This window comes from Phocoena sinus, chromosome 10 (genome assembly GCF_008692025.1).
Source record: "Phocoena sinus isolate mPhoSin1 chromosome 10, mPhoSin1.pri, whole genome shotgun sequence".
Lineage (NCBI taxonomy): Eukaryota > Metazoa > Chordata > Mammalia > Artiodactyla > Phocoenidae > Phocoena > Phocoena sinus.
In genome coordinates this window covers 100,894,298-100,912,731 of record NC_045772.1, presented here as the reverse complement: position 1 = coordinate 100,912,731, position 18,434 = coordinate 100,894,298, and the positions used below count along the sequence as shown (strand labels likewise).

The 18,434-nt window shown below is 39.6% G+C and overlaps 1 protein-coding gene across 9 annotated transcripts in view; it reads right to left on the bottom strand.

Moving 5' to 3' along the window:
* Positions 1-18,434, bottom strand: part of ERC1 (ELKS/RAB6-interacting/CAST family member 1) — a 391,788-nt gene that overhangs the window by 194,467 nt on the left and 178,887 nt on the right. For all 9 annotated transcript variants that reach the window (XM_032647173.1, XM_032647178.1, XM_032647182.1 and 6 more), the window contains exon 14: positions 9,242-9,373. In XM_032647173.1, the coding sequence (XP_032503064.1) occupies positions 9,242-9,373 (132 nt within the window). The remainder of the gene's footprint in view (positions 1-9,241; positions 9,374-18,434) is intronic.

Below are 18,434 nucleotides of genomic sequence, written 5' to 3'. Positions count from 1 at the left end.
AAGAATAAAAACATGTATCAATTTAAGAAAATGTTTGGTAATGTCTGTAAACATCGTAAACTTACCATGAAACTTTAAATTGTTTAGTAAATAAAGTGATGCTGCTGCTATTAGGGGTACAGACACTCGGGCGGCCAGAATTAAATTTCATTCATTCACTCATGCACTCAAAAAATATCCATTGATTGCCTCCATGTATCAGACGTGACGGTAGGTATCAAAGATACAACAGTAAACAAGACACAGCCTGGCCCTCACAGAGCTTTCGTTCCACTAGAGAAGACAGAGTCTCTTCGGTGACAGTAAGGAAGTCATAACAACACAGTAAAACAAACAGTACAGGATGCTGCTGCAAAACATGGCGGAGACACGTAACTCAGACTTGGAAGGTCAGAGAGGAATGTACGGAAGGAGAAGTGGGATTTATGCAGACAAGAGAAAAGGGCAAAGATGAAGACACTGCTTCATACAGAGGGAAATGTAGTTTCATAAATGCAAACCAGTCTTCACCCTTCTGAAAAAGGAGCCAATGAGCGCTGGTGCTCTTTTTCTATCCAAGAAATATTAAATACATCCAAGACTTTACTATCGAAATGATTAAACAAGACTACTGAGAAAGCGTTATCGTGGAGACTGGCAGCTAACAGGTAATCAGTAAAGGCAGTGCCTCGAGCAGTCGTATTAAGAGAAAGATGCTCTGTGCGCGCCCTGTGGGCCACATCTTCTGGTAATGAGCCAGGCACATATTTATGGACTCATCAAAAGCTTACTCTGCAGAAATATACGGAGTAAACAGGTACTCTCTCAGTTTATGTGCATTTGAGGTTAACCGGAAGAGGCGTGTATGCCGTGAATGGCAAACACAAAGCGAAAGTGAAGAAAAAAAGCCAGCCATACCTCATCTCCCGACTTTATATTCTGAGCTCAGAGCACTCTTCTGAGCTAAACGTGTATATCCAACTGCCTACTTGACATCATGAGAAACAGGACACAGGCACCTCCAATTTAACATGTACAAAGCTGACCCCCTACCTTAAACTCTCCCTCCTCCGGCTTCCGCAGAGTTGAATAAACACCACCACCCTCCACGTACACCGTCATGGCAGAAAAGGTGGGCGTCGCCCCCCCCCCCCACATCCTCCTCCCTAACCTTCCCCACGCAGACCAGCAGCAGACCCTGCTCATCCCACCTCCAAGCAGCCAACACCCTCCCACGCCCTTGCATCATGCAGTATCTTCCTGACAGGTACAGCCCTCCTACCCGTGCTCTCTCTCTATTTATTCTTCAGATAACTGCCAGAATAGTCTCTCAAAACCTAAAATGGATTTTCATCACTCTTCTGTTTGAAACAATTCACACCGCAATCTGGTTTCTTCCTACCTCTCCAGTTTCATGTCAGACCATCTGTTCTCACTTGTTTATTTACCCACTCGCCTACCGACGCGCTCAGCCACCAGCTCGCTTCTACTCACTCCTCTCCACTAACCGGTTTTCCTTTGGTTCTCTGATTGCGCCTCGCTCTTCCATCAGGGGGTCCACACACCGTGGTTCCCCCGGAGGTAAACCTCTGGCCATTCTTAATCTAAGTCCTGTATACTTTTCCACGTCTCAGTTTAAGCATCAATGCCTTTGTGATGCCTTCCCTGACCATTCATTCTAAATAAGGTTCTCTTGTTACACTCTTCCGTAAAACACTATACAAGACTATGATTTGTTGGTGGCACAACTTTAAAGAATATGTTTAAATCTGTGATCACCGATCTCCCTAACATATAAACGCCGTTAGGAGAAGGGACCATTTTGTCTGGCTCACAAAAATAGCCACAGCTTCTGGAACACAGCAGCCTCTCAATAAAATTAATTAAATGAACGATGGAATAAATGAAATAGGTGATATCTCTGAGGCCATTAAACTCTTAACAATGCTGGGGTGGCACATACTCCTGGGGGACAGACATCTCCTTCTCACTTGTATAACTATTCTACTCCTTTTTCTGACACTAACTCCAATGCTCATGCTATAAATTTAAGTGTCTAGTTATATGAATATGGGGAAACACACATGATTATGACATCTCATATTTCCCCATTATTTCTTAAAGGAAAAATTACTTTTGACTAACATGTAGACCACGGACGTTTTCCCGAAAACAAAAGTGAAAAAAGGACCAAGGACAAGCAAAAAAGTGCATGTACTTGTATATTTCATTTCTACAACTCTGACAGGCTCAGGAGAAAAAAACTGAGTAGTAGCTGCTAAGTACATGTGTGTCTATGTATTTATCCATCCACCTAACACATCAGAGAATCCAGCTGTCTGATACACTGACCACTGGACAGATTAATTAAATAAATATAAAAACTCAGTCCTGCCGGGGCTCTAGCCACAGTTGAGGTATTCAACTGGAACATGTGGCTGGGCTGTCATCTTACTCACATCTTATAAGACATACCCAGTGTCTCCAGGTCCTACTGGATAGCGCTCCTATAAAGACTTCGGAGGCTTCAGTAACCATCAAGCACTTGTAACGAAAAATGTATATCCACAGAATTTATGTCAAAAGTGAAAAAGTAACCTCTGTTTAGAATTCAAATCCTTTTAATAGGGAATGGGATTTGGATACCACACGTGAGCACCAAGAGTGTACACCGCTACTGAAAAAAAATCTGTTTTCTAGGTACTTTCAGTACACAGGAAGTGCGCGTGTGTACATCTATGTGTTTAAGGGGGAAAAAAAGTCATGAAAGTTCAAACAGATATTTCCAATTGTAATTTAAGGTTACGAGGATCAAACACAAATTTTTAAAATCCTAAATATTTTGTATCTTCTCATTTCTAGGAATAAGGTACAAGCATAACGTTCTAAAATCCATATTTTGCTTCAGATAGTGCTAAAAAAGTATTCTTTTCTTTCCCTTTCTCCTTCCTAAAGAAACCCACAGAATACACGACTTTGTAAAACTGAAAAATATTTAGCACTAGGATAGGATTTCACAGTACACACTTCTAGTCCTTTACTAGAGCTACGCAAACTACCTTCACGAGGAGAACCTAAAAGTAAACTGGAAAATAATGCACAGACTGCGCTCCTGCACTGACCTGAGACACACTGTCAGAGAACGAACAACCCAATGAGCAAAACCATGCCCACCTGAGCAACCTGTCAGCTGGCTGTGGCATCCTCAGCTGATGTAGATACTACAAATTCTAGGCCAGGCAAGGGGAGAGGACAAGGGTTTCCTCAAGTCACAGGAATTCAAACTTGATATATATGTAACCGGGAACTTTTAACAATAAGCATGTCATCACTGGTACCGAATCAACCAGGTAGGGTCTATAGATAGTAAGTTTCTCTGGGGCCTAGCCAGGTTGGACCAGTCCTCACCTTGGAGCTATCGAGGGCAGTGGTGGTAGCAAGAGAAGTATCAGTAGTAGCTAATGTTGACTGACTACTCTCTTTACACATACAACAACCTCTCTTCATGTGGCAGATATACCAGATTATGCCAGCACCTTTATAGCACTATATACCAGTACCAAGTTTCTTTGACAGCTCAAGAACTGACACAGAAATAACTCGCCCAAGATCACAATTTGTAAGTGATGGAACCACAATTCCAACGAAGGCTTCCAACTTGAGAACCCACTTTTCTAGCCACCAGGTACTATAGTTTCCCTAAAGTTCTGCAGTGGCCTTCTGAACTAGAGAGTCACAGTGTAAAATCTCTGTACCTAACATATCACTTCTGCCTTTCTTGGACTTGATTCTCCCAACACTGAGGACGCTAATTTCAGCTTTGTAGGATAAGAGTGTTTTCTCAGATGAGATGAAAAAGCCTGAGGGAAAAACTGGTTTGAGGCTAAGAAATAAAGAGCTCTGAATCTGGATGGTTTCAGGTCGAGATTTCAATGAAATACTGGAGTAAAGATACAAAGTAGACATGAAGTAGACTTAGCTTGGATCTCAGAAGAGAGAACTGGGCTGAAAGTACAAACCTGACGTGGTAGCAATTCTACTTCTCCTACTAATACAGCTAACATTCTTCAGCACAATTTCTTAGTTCTTATCCTGAACAAGTTTCTTGCTAGGGCATTCTCATCTCAGAAAATGGAACCACCACCTCTCAGGCGTCCTGTCAGAAATCGGAGGATCATTTTTGTTTCTTTTTCACCCTTACCCATACATGCAATTCATCAAATCTTTTTAGCTCTGTTTCTATTCTAAACCTGCTCACTCTTCTCCACCTCCACTGCCAGGATATGAGGTACTCAGCCTAATCTGCCCGCCCGCCCCTAGACCAGGAGTCTTCCACAACGACTGTGTTTGTATACCTCTTAAAGAGTTTATATAACTAGGATCTTAACTTGATATATGATTTTTTGGTATCATAAGTTAAAGAGTTGGTATTGCATCATAAGTTAAAGGGTTGGTAGGCATCGAGGGAATTTAAATCAACATAATAAAGGCCATATATGACAAACCCACAGCCAGCATCGTTCTCCATGGTGGAAACCTGAAACCATTTCCACTAAGATCAGGAACAAGACAAGGTTGCCCACTCTCACCACTATTGCCCAACATAGTTTTGGAAGTTTTAGCCACAGTAGCCAGAGAAGAAAAAGAAAAGGAATCCAAATCAGAAAAGAAGTAAAACTGTCACTGTTTGCAGATGACATGATACTATACATAGAGAATCCTAAAGATACTACCAGAAAACTACTAGAGCTAATCAATGAATCTGGTAAAGTAGCAGGATACAAAATTAATGCACAGATATCTGTTGCATTCCTATACACTAATGATGAAAAATCTGAAAGAGAAATTAAGGAAACACTCCCATTTACCATTGCAACAAAAAGAATAAAACAACTAGGAATAAGGGCTTCCCTGGTGGTGCAGTGGTTGAGAGTCCGCCTGCCGATGCAGGCGACATAGGTTTGTGCCCCGGTTCGGGAAGATCCCACGTGCCGCGGAGCGGCTGGGCCCGTGAGCCATGGCCACTGAGCCTGCGCATCCAGAGCCTGTGCTCCGCAACGGAAGAGGCCACAACAGTGAGAGGCCCGCGTACTGCAAAAAAAAAAAAAAAAACCACCTAGGAATAAACCTACCTAAGGAGACAAAAGACCTGTATGCAGAAAACTATAAGACACTGATGAAAGAAATTAAAGGTGATACAAACAGATGGAGAGATATACCATGTTCTTGGACTGGAAGAATCAACAAATGACTATACTACCCAAAGCAATCTACAGATTCAGTGCAATCCCTATCAAACTAACAATGGCATTTTTCACAGAAGTAGAACAAAAGAATTTCACAATTTGTATGGAAACACAAAAGACCCCGAAAAGCCAAAGCAATCTTCAGAAAGAAAAACAGAGCTGGAGGAATCAGGCTCCCGGACTTCAGACTATGCTACAAAGCTACAGTAATCAAGACAGTACAGTACTGGCACAAAAACAGAAATGTAGATCAATGGAACAGGATAGAAAGCCCATGCACATATGGTCACCTTATCTTTGATGAAGGAGGCCAGAATATACAGTGGAGAAAAGACAGTCTCTTCAATAAGTGGTGCTGGGAAAACCGTACAGCTCTGTGTAAGAGAATGAAATTAGAACACTCCCTAACACCATACACAAAAATAAACCCAAAATGGATTAAAGACCTAAACGTAAGGCCAGACACTATTAAACGCTTAGAGGAAAACAGAGGCAGAACACTCTGTAACATAAATCACAGCAAGATCCTTTTTGACTCACCTCCTAGAGAAATGGAAATAAAAACAAAAATAAACAAATGGGACCTAATGAAACTTAGAAGCTTTTGCACAGCAAAGGAGACCATAAACAAGGTGAAAAGACAACCCTCAGAATGGGAGAAAATATTTGCAAATGAAGCAACTGACAAAGGATTAATCTCCAAAATATACAAGCAGCTCATGCAGCTCAATATCAAAAAAACAAACAACCCAATGCAAAAATGGGCAGAAGACCTAAATAGACATTTCTCCAAAGAAGACATACAGATGGCCAAGAAGCACATGAAAAGCTGCTCAACATCACTAATTATTAGAAAAATGCAAATCAAAACTACAATGAGGTATCACCTCACACCAGTTAGAATGGGCATCATCAGAAAATCTACAGACAACAAATGCTGGAGAGGGTGTGGAGAAAAGGAAACCCTCCTGCACTGTTGGTGGGAATGTAAAATGATACAGCCACTATGGAGAACAGTATGAAGGTTCTTTAAAAAACTAAAAACAGAATTACATATGATCCAGCAATTCCAATACTGGGCATATACCCTGAGAAAAACATAATTCAAAAAGACACATGCACCCCAATGTTCACGGCAGCACTATTTACAATAGCCAGGTCATGGAAGCAACCTAAATGCCCATCGACAGACGAATGGATAAAGAAGTTGTGGCACATATATACAATGGAACATTACTCAGCCATAAAAAGGAACGAAATTGAGTCATTTGTTGAGACATGGACGGATCTAGAGACTGTCATACAGAGTGCAGTAAGTCAGAAAGAGAAAAACAAATATTGTATATTAACGCATGTATGTGGAACCTAGAAAAGTGGTACAGATGAACCAGTTTGCAGGGCAGAAGTTGAGACACAGATGTAGAGAACAAACATATGGACACCAAGGTGGGAAAGCAGCGGGGGGGGTGGGGATGGTGGTGTGCTGAATTGGGCGATTGGGATTGACATGTATACACTGATGTGTATAAAACTGATGACTAATAAGAACCTGCAGTATAAAAAGCAAACAAACAAACAAAACAACTAATACTAAACTTTCTTTGGGTTATTTGTACGGAAATATGTTAATATAAATGCTTCAGACATTATATGAAATTCCTAAAAATCTTATATGTTCTGGTATAATGTTATAAGTCATAAATTCTAGTTGTTACTTTAAAATGTGTATCTCAGAAATAACTAAATTTCCTTGTCAACTGCATTATTATGAACTTTCATCAAATCTTTAACCGTGGTCATTTTTAAGGCTTTTGTCATTCACAGACAGTTCTGGGTGTACTCTGATGCTTTTGCAAATACGTTCCTATAAAAGGGTTTCACCTTCAAGGAATTCATGGAAAAGACTCTGACAAGCACAGGTTTCTGGTAACTCACCATACTGCTGAACTGAATGAATAAGCATTTTCAGAACTCTAATGGAAAACTGATGAACTCATAAAAGTGCTAACAAAAGATCAAGATGAAAAAATTAATTACATGGGACTAGTGAACTGATGGGGATGATTATAATTTTTGTGACCTTCTGTTTGAATTAAAAAAAAAAATCCCACAAGGACTCAGAGGCAAAAAATATACAAATCAATTTTCTCTGCAAAGTAAAGGAGCTGTTACAGTGGAGGATTCCTGGGCTGAATGTCAACATTACGACATAGTGTGAGCGTGTTTCGTGTTTGGTAATTGCAATCGTTGCTTTTGTTGTGGTCACCCATTTACAATGCTTGGTGTCAGTCTATTTATCTCTTGTAAAAATAAAATACAGTGTGCGTGTGTGTGTGAAAAAAGAAAAAAGGGAAGTACAAGAAAAATAAATAACATAAAAATAGCCTATTGGGCTTCCCTGGTGGCACAGTGGTTGAGAGTCCGCCTGCCGATGCAGGGCACGTGGGTTCGTGTCCCGGTCTGGGAGGATCCCACACACCGCGGAGCGGCTGGGCCCATGAGCCATGGCCACTGAGCCTGCGCGTCTGGAGCCTGTGCTCCGCAACGGGAGAGGCCACAACAGTGAGAGGCCCACGTACCGCAAAAAAAAAAAAAAAAAAAAAAAAAAAGCCTATTAATATCAATCAATCTTCCCCAGAAAGCAAATTATAAACAGTTCACACAATAGCTTAAAAAAGAACATGTAACAGCAGTCTATATGCCATGACATGATTTATTATTAATTGCCAAAATTTCTACATGATCTCTGGTATGCAAGACTTGTCACTAAACAATGATCCCAAAGCAGAAAAAAATCTTTACAGAAAGACAAAATGGGGAACATTTTGAAAATAGAGGGAAGAATGTAAAAAAGATAAAATCAAGATACAAAAAAATCCCTCCTTACCCTGGAACAATGGTTGACACTACCCCTTCTCTGAGGCTCTCCACTACCCAAGCTCTGTTTAACTGTACATTAATAAATATTCAAATAGAAAGTGGACCGAGACATTTATCTAAGAATAGGGCACTAAAAGAAACTCATTCTGGAAAGATCAATTTTCCTTCAGCTTTCCTAATAAATGTCAGTGTGTCTTTCTACACTTGACACTAAAGAAACCAGATCCTTGTATCTAAGTTATGAGGGGACTCCCTGGTAGTACACACCATGACACGTCTGCTTTGAAAGGTACCCGTCTTCCTTGCTATGGAGCTACCCTAGCTCACAAGAGCTCTGGTGGTCTGATCAAAGGGCTCCCCAAAAGATTCATGTCACCCTCTCACTGAACACTTTTTACCAATAGTTTGGCACTTATGTTTCTCCAACAAAGAGATGGAAACAACACTGGAAAAGAGACACTCTTATAATGGGAACTGAGATTAGAGCCTTCACTTGTTAAAACTATTTCTTCCATTCAGACCTCCCACCTTTATTCTTCCTAATAAAAAGTTTAAAGCAAGGGTAGAGAATCTAAAAAGACATATAAAAACATAGCAAACAAACAGAAACAGCAGAATTCTTTAACAAGTCACCTCCGGGTTGAGATGCTGATCTGGGACTCCCAGGTGTCATGACATCCATGTCCTTCATACCTGTTACCAACCTCAACTTGTTATAACTTTAACGGCTCTTGTGAACAAGACAGGCTATAAAATAAATAAACGTTTTACTATTTAAATCAACGCCTTTGACTCAGAAGTGTTTGTGTTTTCCCATTCAATTTAAAAGCAGGGTTGTGCTCAGTCTGGTGACAGACAGGCAAGTTAAATTTCATCTCATCAGGTGTGTCAGCATATACAACATCAATATACACAAGTCAGCCCCAAATATGTAACGCACAGATGAATGCATTAACATGAATCAATTCTTAATACGGCTATGTTTTAATTCTTATTTAACTCTAAATACTTACACTCAGTGAAGTGCTTTGAAACCCTGCAAACATACATTACGTACTGTTCACCTAAGCCATACTGGCTGGGCTTCACCCTCCTTTAACCAGCAGCACTGCCGTGACTGTAAAAAAATCGCAGACCTGTTTTTCAGCACTGGTCCTGGCTGACTCCTCCTGTGCCAGCACCATCTCTCGCTCTGCAGTTATCTGTACACTTTCTCTTAGTGCTTCTTCCAGCTCTTCAATCCTGTCATCCTTCTTACGGAGACTGTCCTGGAAAACGACGGAAGACCAGATGAAGGAGACTAATTAACTCAAGGAGAGCCCATTTATCAAGGAAGGGCTATGTGCTTATAAAATGTTCTTCCCTTCAGAAGTACATCTAGGCCAAAAAGATATGGACACAAAGGAAAGAATGAAACGGGGGAAGAAAGACGTAGAGAGGTTGAAGAAGTAAGTATATTGTTAAGAGCAAAGGGTCAAGTTAGTTAAGCAAGAGAAACCTGTGATGGACTTCCTCCGTAACACACAGAAGAAAACTGTCAGTGTTAGGCAGATAGGCAAGCAGGGGCTTGATTATCTAAAAATGCAAAGCCGTTTCTGAGCTACTCTCTAAACTGGGCTTATAGCCAGCTTCGATGAAGCCTAAGTCACAAGACTCAAGAGCTAAACATTCTCTCCCTGCAAAGTTAAGCCCAGATGAAAAAGTAAACCGCGTGATCAGTCGGATTATATGTTACATATAGACAGTTGTTGGCAAATTCATTTTTTAAAAAAGAAATGCAAAAGGAGATTTTTCCTCATGAATTCAAGAGAGTAAAGTTTTCTCTCAATCTCATACAAGAAAACTAAAAATAACTGGTGATAAGTAACTGGTCTGGCTAAGGATGAGTAATTTGGTTAGACAACCAAAACCCACTAGGCCTAATATTCTACACAAGTCTAAGAAGTAACTTTTGGGGAGGTAAATATGGATTTCTACCGGAAAGACAAACAAAATCCTACAGGACTTTAAAATCATGTAAGATAGACGATCTTAAAAGAAGAAGAATAAATGAAACCGTTTTCAAGTAGTACGAAGAACTGGATCCATCAGATTATTCTAAGCATTTCTTCTTTAAACAGAACCAGAAGACTAAGAATAAGGTGCTACCTTTTATTAACAGATGAGACAAAGAACAAGATTTGTCCACTCATTCTCCAACTTGCTGAACACTCACATCAGCAAAAGATACCAAAGGATTTTGTCTTTTATCTATGCAACTCTTATTTGATCTTACTGTAGTTCAGTTTTCATAAGAACAAAGTACAAGAAAGTCCTTTTTTGACAACTCTGTCTTCAGAAATCTAGAACTGAAATCTAGAACTGAACTCTCTAGAACTGAAATCTCTACGTCAGAGTTTTCTCCCAACTTTGATGGAATGGCATCTATTCTTTAACATCCTTCCTAATAAAAAGCTGTTATATCTTTTGCTCTCTCCCATTTTTCTCAATTAAAAAAAAAGATTTAGGAAAAAGAATATTCACATTTTGATGATGTATGTTCTTTTTTTTTTTTTTTTTAAGTTTTCATTCTTCTCGGAGATAATGTTATAAAATACTCTGATTTAGTCCCTAAGTAAGGTTCTGTTTTATGCAGGGCAGTTTAGCTACATCAAAAAATGCTCTTTGTTGAAATCTAAATGCTTCCAGTTTGCTTGCCACTAACAGCGGACTACAATAAGGGTTTCTACAATGAGGCCAAGCAGAGAGAGACAAGGAATGACTCCCTTGAAAACAAAGTCCAACATAGTTTCTCTTGATTCAAAGAAAATGAAATGTAACAGAAGGATTAAGTGGAAAGGAATGGATGCAATGATCTGTGCAGTCCTGTCAAATCCTCTAATGAATGACTACATCTGTAGTAACATGGGGATTCTGAATCACAGATTCCTGTAAGCAAATAGAAACACAAATGGTTCCCGTTATCAATTAGCTGCGAATAGCTCAGTGTTATGTTTATGTCCAGCCTATTGCATCCTTCACCCTTAAACTGTCTTCTGGAGATCTCCTGAGAGGCTTCTGGTAACCTAACCTAAAACGAGGGTTATTCCAAATAACTTCCCAGGAACCCAATTTCAAGCAAACAGGTTTACTTGCTCTTCTGCATGGGCCAAAAAACAGCTTTGAGGCTTTATCAATAAAACTTTTTTTTAGAGCGAGGATAATTAGTAATTTGTCATACTGAAAGTTTCCCTGAAACCAGTGTTAAAACCAGAGTCTACCAGATGAGCTGTGTGTGCAAGGTCATTTATTTAAAAGTTTTCTGGACCTAATGGCAAAGCCTGGTGCAAAATCTTTCTCCATGACAAAAACGAAAAACAGAAGCCAAGTGAAACCACAAATAAAAAGAAAAGGAGAAGAGACTGTTGAATCACTTTTATGAGATACTGTAAGTCATGTTACATCTCAGTATAAAACTAGGTATGGGATCATCTGCTCTAAGGAACTCATATTAAACCAGGGCAATAACGAGAAAACTGAAGATAGCAAATCAAATACCCCCCCCCCACCATCTTTAACAAAGTCCAACTACTGAAACCATACAGTGAACAAAATTTGGCTCTAGTTTTGTTTTTGGAATCTTAACAGATATCTGCTAAGGCAAACCAAGGAAGTTTCCTTTGTACTGAACAAAACCTTGAATCTATTTCATTTAATAAAATATTGAGCCAATGCCAGAAATAAATAGAACCTTTTAGTTCTACAAATATTGCAGCCCTAACCACACTGCTAGGTCATATTTATAATTATTCTTTCTTGTCCTCACTGTTTCTTCAAGGTTAAATACATTTTTCTGCACTTAGATTATAATATGGGTACTTTTTTGTAATGTTTAGAATACTAGAAAAAAGAAAAGATCTTAAAAAGTTTAGAAAGGGCAAAAATGACCACCCATAAAGAATAAAAAAATGGAAGGCAGTGGAATTTTTAATGGCAACACAGAAAACTAGAAGACAATTGAGGCGATGCCTTTAAAACTCCGAGGGAAAGATGACTTCTGATATAGAATCCTACATCCAAACTGTCAATCTAATGTGAGGGTGGAATGCAAAGTCTGAAAAACTTTACCTCACATCACAGACCCTCAGAGAGCTACCAGGTCTGTGCTCTGTCTCAAATGCATGGTGAAGGGAACTGTGGAGGTGACAACAAGCCTGGAGAATAAGTACAGTTTGGAGTAGAGGACAGAAAACTCCAGGAAAGATGTTTCCAAGAAAAAAGTGCATGTAGAGATTACCTGAGGTTAATTAATAAGGGATGATGTATTTTACAACAGTAACAATATTGGGAGGAATGTTATGGTTGGAAAAAGGAATTTGGGAATAAACTGGTGATATGTATACAAATAACTAATAAAACAAACAAACAAACCAATTACCACCACCAGGAAAAACTACAAGTCCAATAAAGGAAATGAAGTCATAATACACTACGTGCCTTGGTCACAATAATGCAAAACTTGATATAATTATATTGGAAAGACAGAGAGGGAAGAGTGTGGGGTGACTTGTGTAAAAAAGCCAATTCCTCATCACTCAGGATAAGAACTCAATACATAACTAATGTCCAAATGAGAAAAATAATCAAATAACGATAAAAAAGTGGAAGTAAACAACAGAAGAAACAACCCAAAGAGGTGAAAGTGGTCGTCTCCGAGGGGCAGGCATCAAGGTTAGACAAGAACGGGGTAGATGAGCCGTATAGCACTGCCTTGCTTTGTATACAATATAAATATATATTGTTCTGAAAGAAATCAAAATGAAATTTAAAATGTTAAAAGAAGAGTGCACACTGCCAAGTAAATTAATAAGAATATAGAGAATTTTTGGAACTAGTTATAAATGTGGTGACTATTTCAGATACTGATACTCTAAACATATTAACTATTTATTACGGAAAGAGAAGAGCTGACTGGACAAATGTGTCACAACTCAGTGCTAACGGCAAAAAGGAATAAAAGTTTAAGAAAACAACATGTATGAATTTTAAGCCACTGTACTCTTCAGTTTTCTCTTCAAAAGTCCTGTGAAGACACAGGGAACAGACTTGTGGTTGCCAAGGCGGTGGGCGGACAAGAGACGGAGGGATGGGGAGTTTGGGGTGAGCAGATGCAAACCATTATATACAGAATGGATAAACAATAAGCTCCTACGTACAGCACGGGGAACTATATTCAATGTCCTCTGATAAACCGTGATGGAAAAGCATATGAAAAAGAACATACATGTATAACTGAGTCACTGTTGTACAGCAGAAATCGAGACACACTGTAAATCAACTAGACTTGAATAAAATAAAATTTTTAAAAAGTCCTGTGAATTTCTTCATGTCAATAATTTGCTTGAGTGGGTCAAAGTGATGATGATAAATTCCTTTCCAGTCCTTAGGTAACTGTGGGATACTCCAAATAATAACATTTTTTAAAGGAATGATAATGTTGCCATAAGTTCTGCTATTAACCCAAAGATTCTGAAGATATCTAAAGCTTAAACATCTCAACAGCCGAGGTCTGAGGCACCAAGCCAAGAGCTTTCAAAACTGTCCCCCATCCCCTTTTCTGTGCAAATGGTTCCATACACACACACACACACACACACACACACACACACACACCCCTATAAAAACAGTAGTGAGTAGATTTCGGTGATTGATAGAGTTTGACACAGAATTCTGGTGATAAAACTGCTCGTCTATACTATACTTAACAGTGTGTTTTGGTTTGAAGAGAAAAGTCTCTCACCTGTTCACTGCCCTAACTTTGAGCAGAAGTGACAGTGACCACCAGCTTCTCTGAATGTGTGTGACGCAATAAAACGTCACTTGGTAAAGTGGTGGACTTCAGAAACTGTGAAACACAACAGACTCGGTACACTCTCAGGCCCAGGCTCGAGGAAGTAGGGGATGTGCTGAGCCCCCGGAAAGTACTCCTTGGTGGCTCTGAGAGTGATTGTACCAAGTACAGCCTAAGGCCCTGAATGTGCTTTACAGTCTTAACTAGACTTTCTCTTTCAAAAAGTCCACATTCACCCGTCTTCAACATAAATCATGAGGCAGCCACACCACTCAAGTCTGTAATCCTGGAGAAATCTGCACAGAAGCCCCGAGATCCCTAATCCCTTCTATCCCTGGGACACTCCGCAGGCTCGAAGGCTCTGAGGCATCCAGAAAGCAGAAAGATGACTTACTGGAACTAAATGTAGATAGAGATTAAAGTTAAGTTTGAGAACTTCATTCCTGTTGTTCGTACGCATTATTGATTTGCAGCTAGCCTGGAATAAAATCATAACTTCTCATTTGTCTTGTCCCATGCAACACAGCCACTAGCCACATGGAGCTAATGAGCACTTAAAATGTGTCCAAACTAAGATGTGCTATAAATTCTAAAGACTTGCTGCCTCCCCAAAAAAGGAATGTAAAATAGTTCATTAATAATCTTCACACTGATTATGTGTTGAAATGGCAACATTTTGGACATACTGGATTAAGTAAAGTATATTATTAAAGTCATCTGTTTCCTTTTAGTTTTTTTTGTGATGCTATTAGAAAATGCAAAATTATACGTGTGCTCACGCTGTATTTCTACTGGACACCGCTCAAGTTTTTACATACGAAATGCATCTATAAAAGGCTATACAACACACCATGTTTTACATAAATTCGTAACTCTTCTCTTAGTTCGGAGCCTGTTAGCACATAAATATGAGGTACCAGGTGAGAATCCTTACGGAAAACACTGTCAAAAGCTCTAACAAGTGACTGACAATTACTGCAGTGATAACATGAGTAACAGAAATTCAAATGGCACTTACTGTTCTATCAACAGAGAAAACCAGACTGTGAATTGAAAGGAAAAAGAAAAATTCAGGCATGTGGCAGATTACTTTAGCACCTAGGATATAAAGTGCCTATGTTAGCTATTAATTATATCAATTTAACATGTTACCTCAATACTTAGCAGCTTAAAAGAACAGTGAACATTTTTTGTCTCACACAGTTTCTGTGGGTCAGAAACTCAAGAGCAGCTTAACCTAACAGTCTGGTTCCAGGTTCTCTCACTGGGGGACAGCTGAGATGTCTGCCAGGATTCAGTCCTCTGCTTCCTCTTACATGGTTGGCAAGTTGGTGACGACCACTGGCAAGGGGCCTCTGCTCCTCTCCACATGGCACCTGGCATTCCTCAGAGCAGGTGACCCTGGAGAGCAAGGCAGGGCATCCATGTCTCTTGTGTTCCAGCTTCAGAAGTCACATATCATCACATCTGACACTTTCTCCTGTGCACAAAGACTAACCCTGCCACAAGACTACACAAGGCCACAAATACCAAGAGGTAAGGATGCTCTGGGGCCACCTTGGAAGATGGTTTTCATAGTACCCGAGGCTATAGCTCCAGTACAAGAAAACCGGATTATCAACGAAGCAATGAAGAATGAAAACAGTGATTACCAGAACTGCTCCTGAGAGAAAAATAACTGTTGGGATAAGAGAGCCTTTACTACAAAGACACAGCTTTTGTTATGAGATTATATTAAAGTGGAACCCAAATGATACCAAATTAAAATGAAATCCAAACATACCTAAAATGTAAAAGGCAGACATTCAGAAGACATCACAAAATTGGGTTATGGATCAGCGTATCATTGGATATGAGATCAGCAAAATACGCATTCTGTCGGGAATTATTTAGAAGAAAGTCTGCAACTGGATTGAGTTGTAAGGGGAGATGTTTTCTTGGGATTATGGTAAACATTAGAGTAATCCAACTGCATTCAATGACAGTTCAGTCCTAAGAACACACAACATGCCAGTCAGTCACAGCTCAACTGAAAACAAACTCCTGGGTCAGTGTTCGGAGAGCTATCCGTACAACAGAGGTTTATTAATACGTTTAGCCTCCACATTTGGGGGGAATTAAGCCAGTTTTTTAAGAAAATATGAGAATGAAATATTCAGAGTCTTGCTGGCTCCCACTGAGTAAAGCCCTCTATGAACTCCTGACCCCTCACGGATTCTGATGATAATTAAGTCTAATCTTTACGCCAACTCTACTTATTAGCTGGGGTCCAATGAGACCACTTCATTCACAGAGGAAAGGGTTCAACGCAGGTGGTTTTTGTGACTAGTTCTGGGGGCATGGTAGGGGGAGAACGACAGGAAAGGGGAAGCTACCAAAGAATTTCTCACATCTTTAAACAAGAAGCCTCCTATACTCAAACGAGATTAGGGCAAAAGCTGTGACAGCTGTAACTTCACTCAGGCAACTGAAGAAGACCGGACCGGACCCTTTAGCAAATCCCATAATCCCACTCCCTTAAAACACTCCTCTGAACTTTACTTCTTGACATCAGCTCTGTCAACATCAGCTATAAACCAGCTGTAAGACTCTGCTCCCCACTGCCTCGCCTTCAGATCAAACGTTCACTAAGGAAAGCAAAGGCAAGAGGAAACAAGGAACAAGAGCAATCAGAAATTAATGTTTTGTTCTCTTCAAACAGCTCCCTCAAAATTGAAAGAAAAAAAAGGCTCACTGTACAGTAACATAAGAAGAAATCACTTGATACGGACAAATCCCATTAAGCTTTTCTCAGCAGCAGAAGGAAGGTCACTGCAGATTTCATGAATGTCTGAGGGAACAGCCCCCCACGTCCACTCATCCCCCTGCCCTGGCCCTGCCAGTGGAGGTCATTCCCTCAGCTTAACATTAAGAGCCACTTCCTCTGGGGTAAACACCACTTACCAGAGAGTTTAACATGCTCTGAAAGATATTAATGTTAACTGCTATCCGTTCTCCTTGCTGTGAAGAGACCATGCTTCCTTCTCCGTCACCCTCAACCCCACTGCTATACGTCCTCCCCATCCCCCAAACATAAATACACACGCGGAAGATTTCATTAAAATCCTTCAACAGGTCAGAATTCAATTAGCAACTGCTCAGATGCTTAGTGGGGTGCGCGGAAAGTTGAAGCCAGATGCATTGATGAAGTCAATTTTAAGAAAAGAAAGCTAGCCTAACACAGAGACAGAATTTGGTTACACACCAACCACTTTTTGGTTTAAGGAAATGCTTTGGGTTCAAATGTAAAGATATTTTCTCCCCCTGTTCCCTTTAAAGTCCCTCAAATATCTCCCACGGTTCAAGTTGTTAAAAATCAAAGTCAAAACAAAAGCAGATGCATTTCATTAAGGAAATGGAAACATATACATATAAAATAATGCTTTATATAAATAACTTTTATGGAGCACCGAGTACAAATATCCCACATAGATTGGCCAGGTGCTCATTTTGAAAATTCTGGCAGCTGGTAACAGAAGTTCAGGCAAGGACATGGGGTTTACCTAATCGTAGGACACGTCTCCTCTGATCACTAATGCTTATTAAAAAGAACAAGCACAAATTTTCGAAGTCTTCCCCCAAAACCCCAAAGATAGTCTTTTACTTAATATAATAAACAATTGATGTGGTCCATAAGAGGCTGTCTCTCTTGCCTCTGAGGTCTTGGCAAAGGTGCTATATATACACCTGTTTCTGCTCTCTCTTAAAAATAAAAGGAATCTCTTTGGAGATTCAACTTTCCAAACGCAAAGGAGGAGTTTCCACAATAACACAAAGGAAAGGATTAAACCATACGTTTCACTGAAGTGAGACCCTAGTACTTGTGAGAAATTTCATGACAAATGTAACTTTAACCACTTACTGATTTATGGGGAGCGTTCCTGAAATAAGCTCAAATGATGTGATTCAAAGTTCCCATAGAAGAGGGCTAAACTTACCTGCAGGAAGTAGCTTAGTAGGCTACACAATCACACTATCAATAAACATCCTTTCAGCACATTTCAAATGGAACTGAACTTTGTCCAGAGGAAAACACGTCTACTGAGGACATTTCAAACATGGCAGAATTTCTTAAAGTCATTTTGAGACTTGTTTTGCTTTTTTCCTAAATGGTAAGAAGTGGCACAGTTTGAGCTAAAAGCTTTAAAAATTTGCACATGTGCCAACAATATAAGTAGGTGCTTTACCTGCAGGAAAACACAATTTTCAAGTTAATTTCAGCAACTATCCACAGGGTTGTGAAAACAGATGCTGATTTGTATGTACACTTTTCCTATATAATCCCTAACTCCATTTAATATTTGTTGAGAACTCCATAAAAACCCACTTATGCTCATATTCCAGATAGAAAAAGCCCTAAGAAAAAAACTAATCCAAAGGGAACAAAGGATATAGAATTAAATCTTTAAATAGGTCAAGAAGGTCTGTTAAGAAGAAACCAAAATTTATTTTTCCAAAAA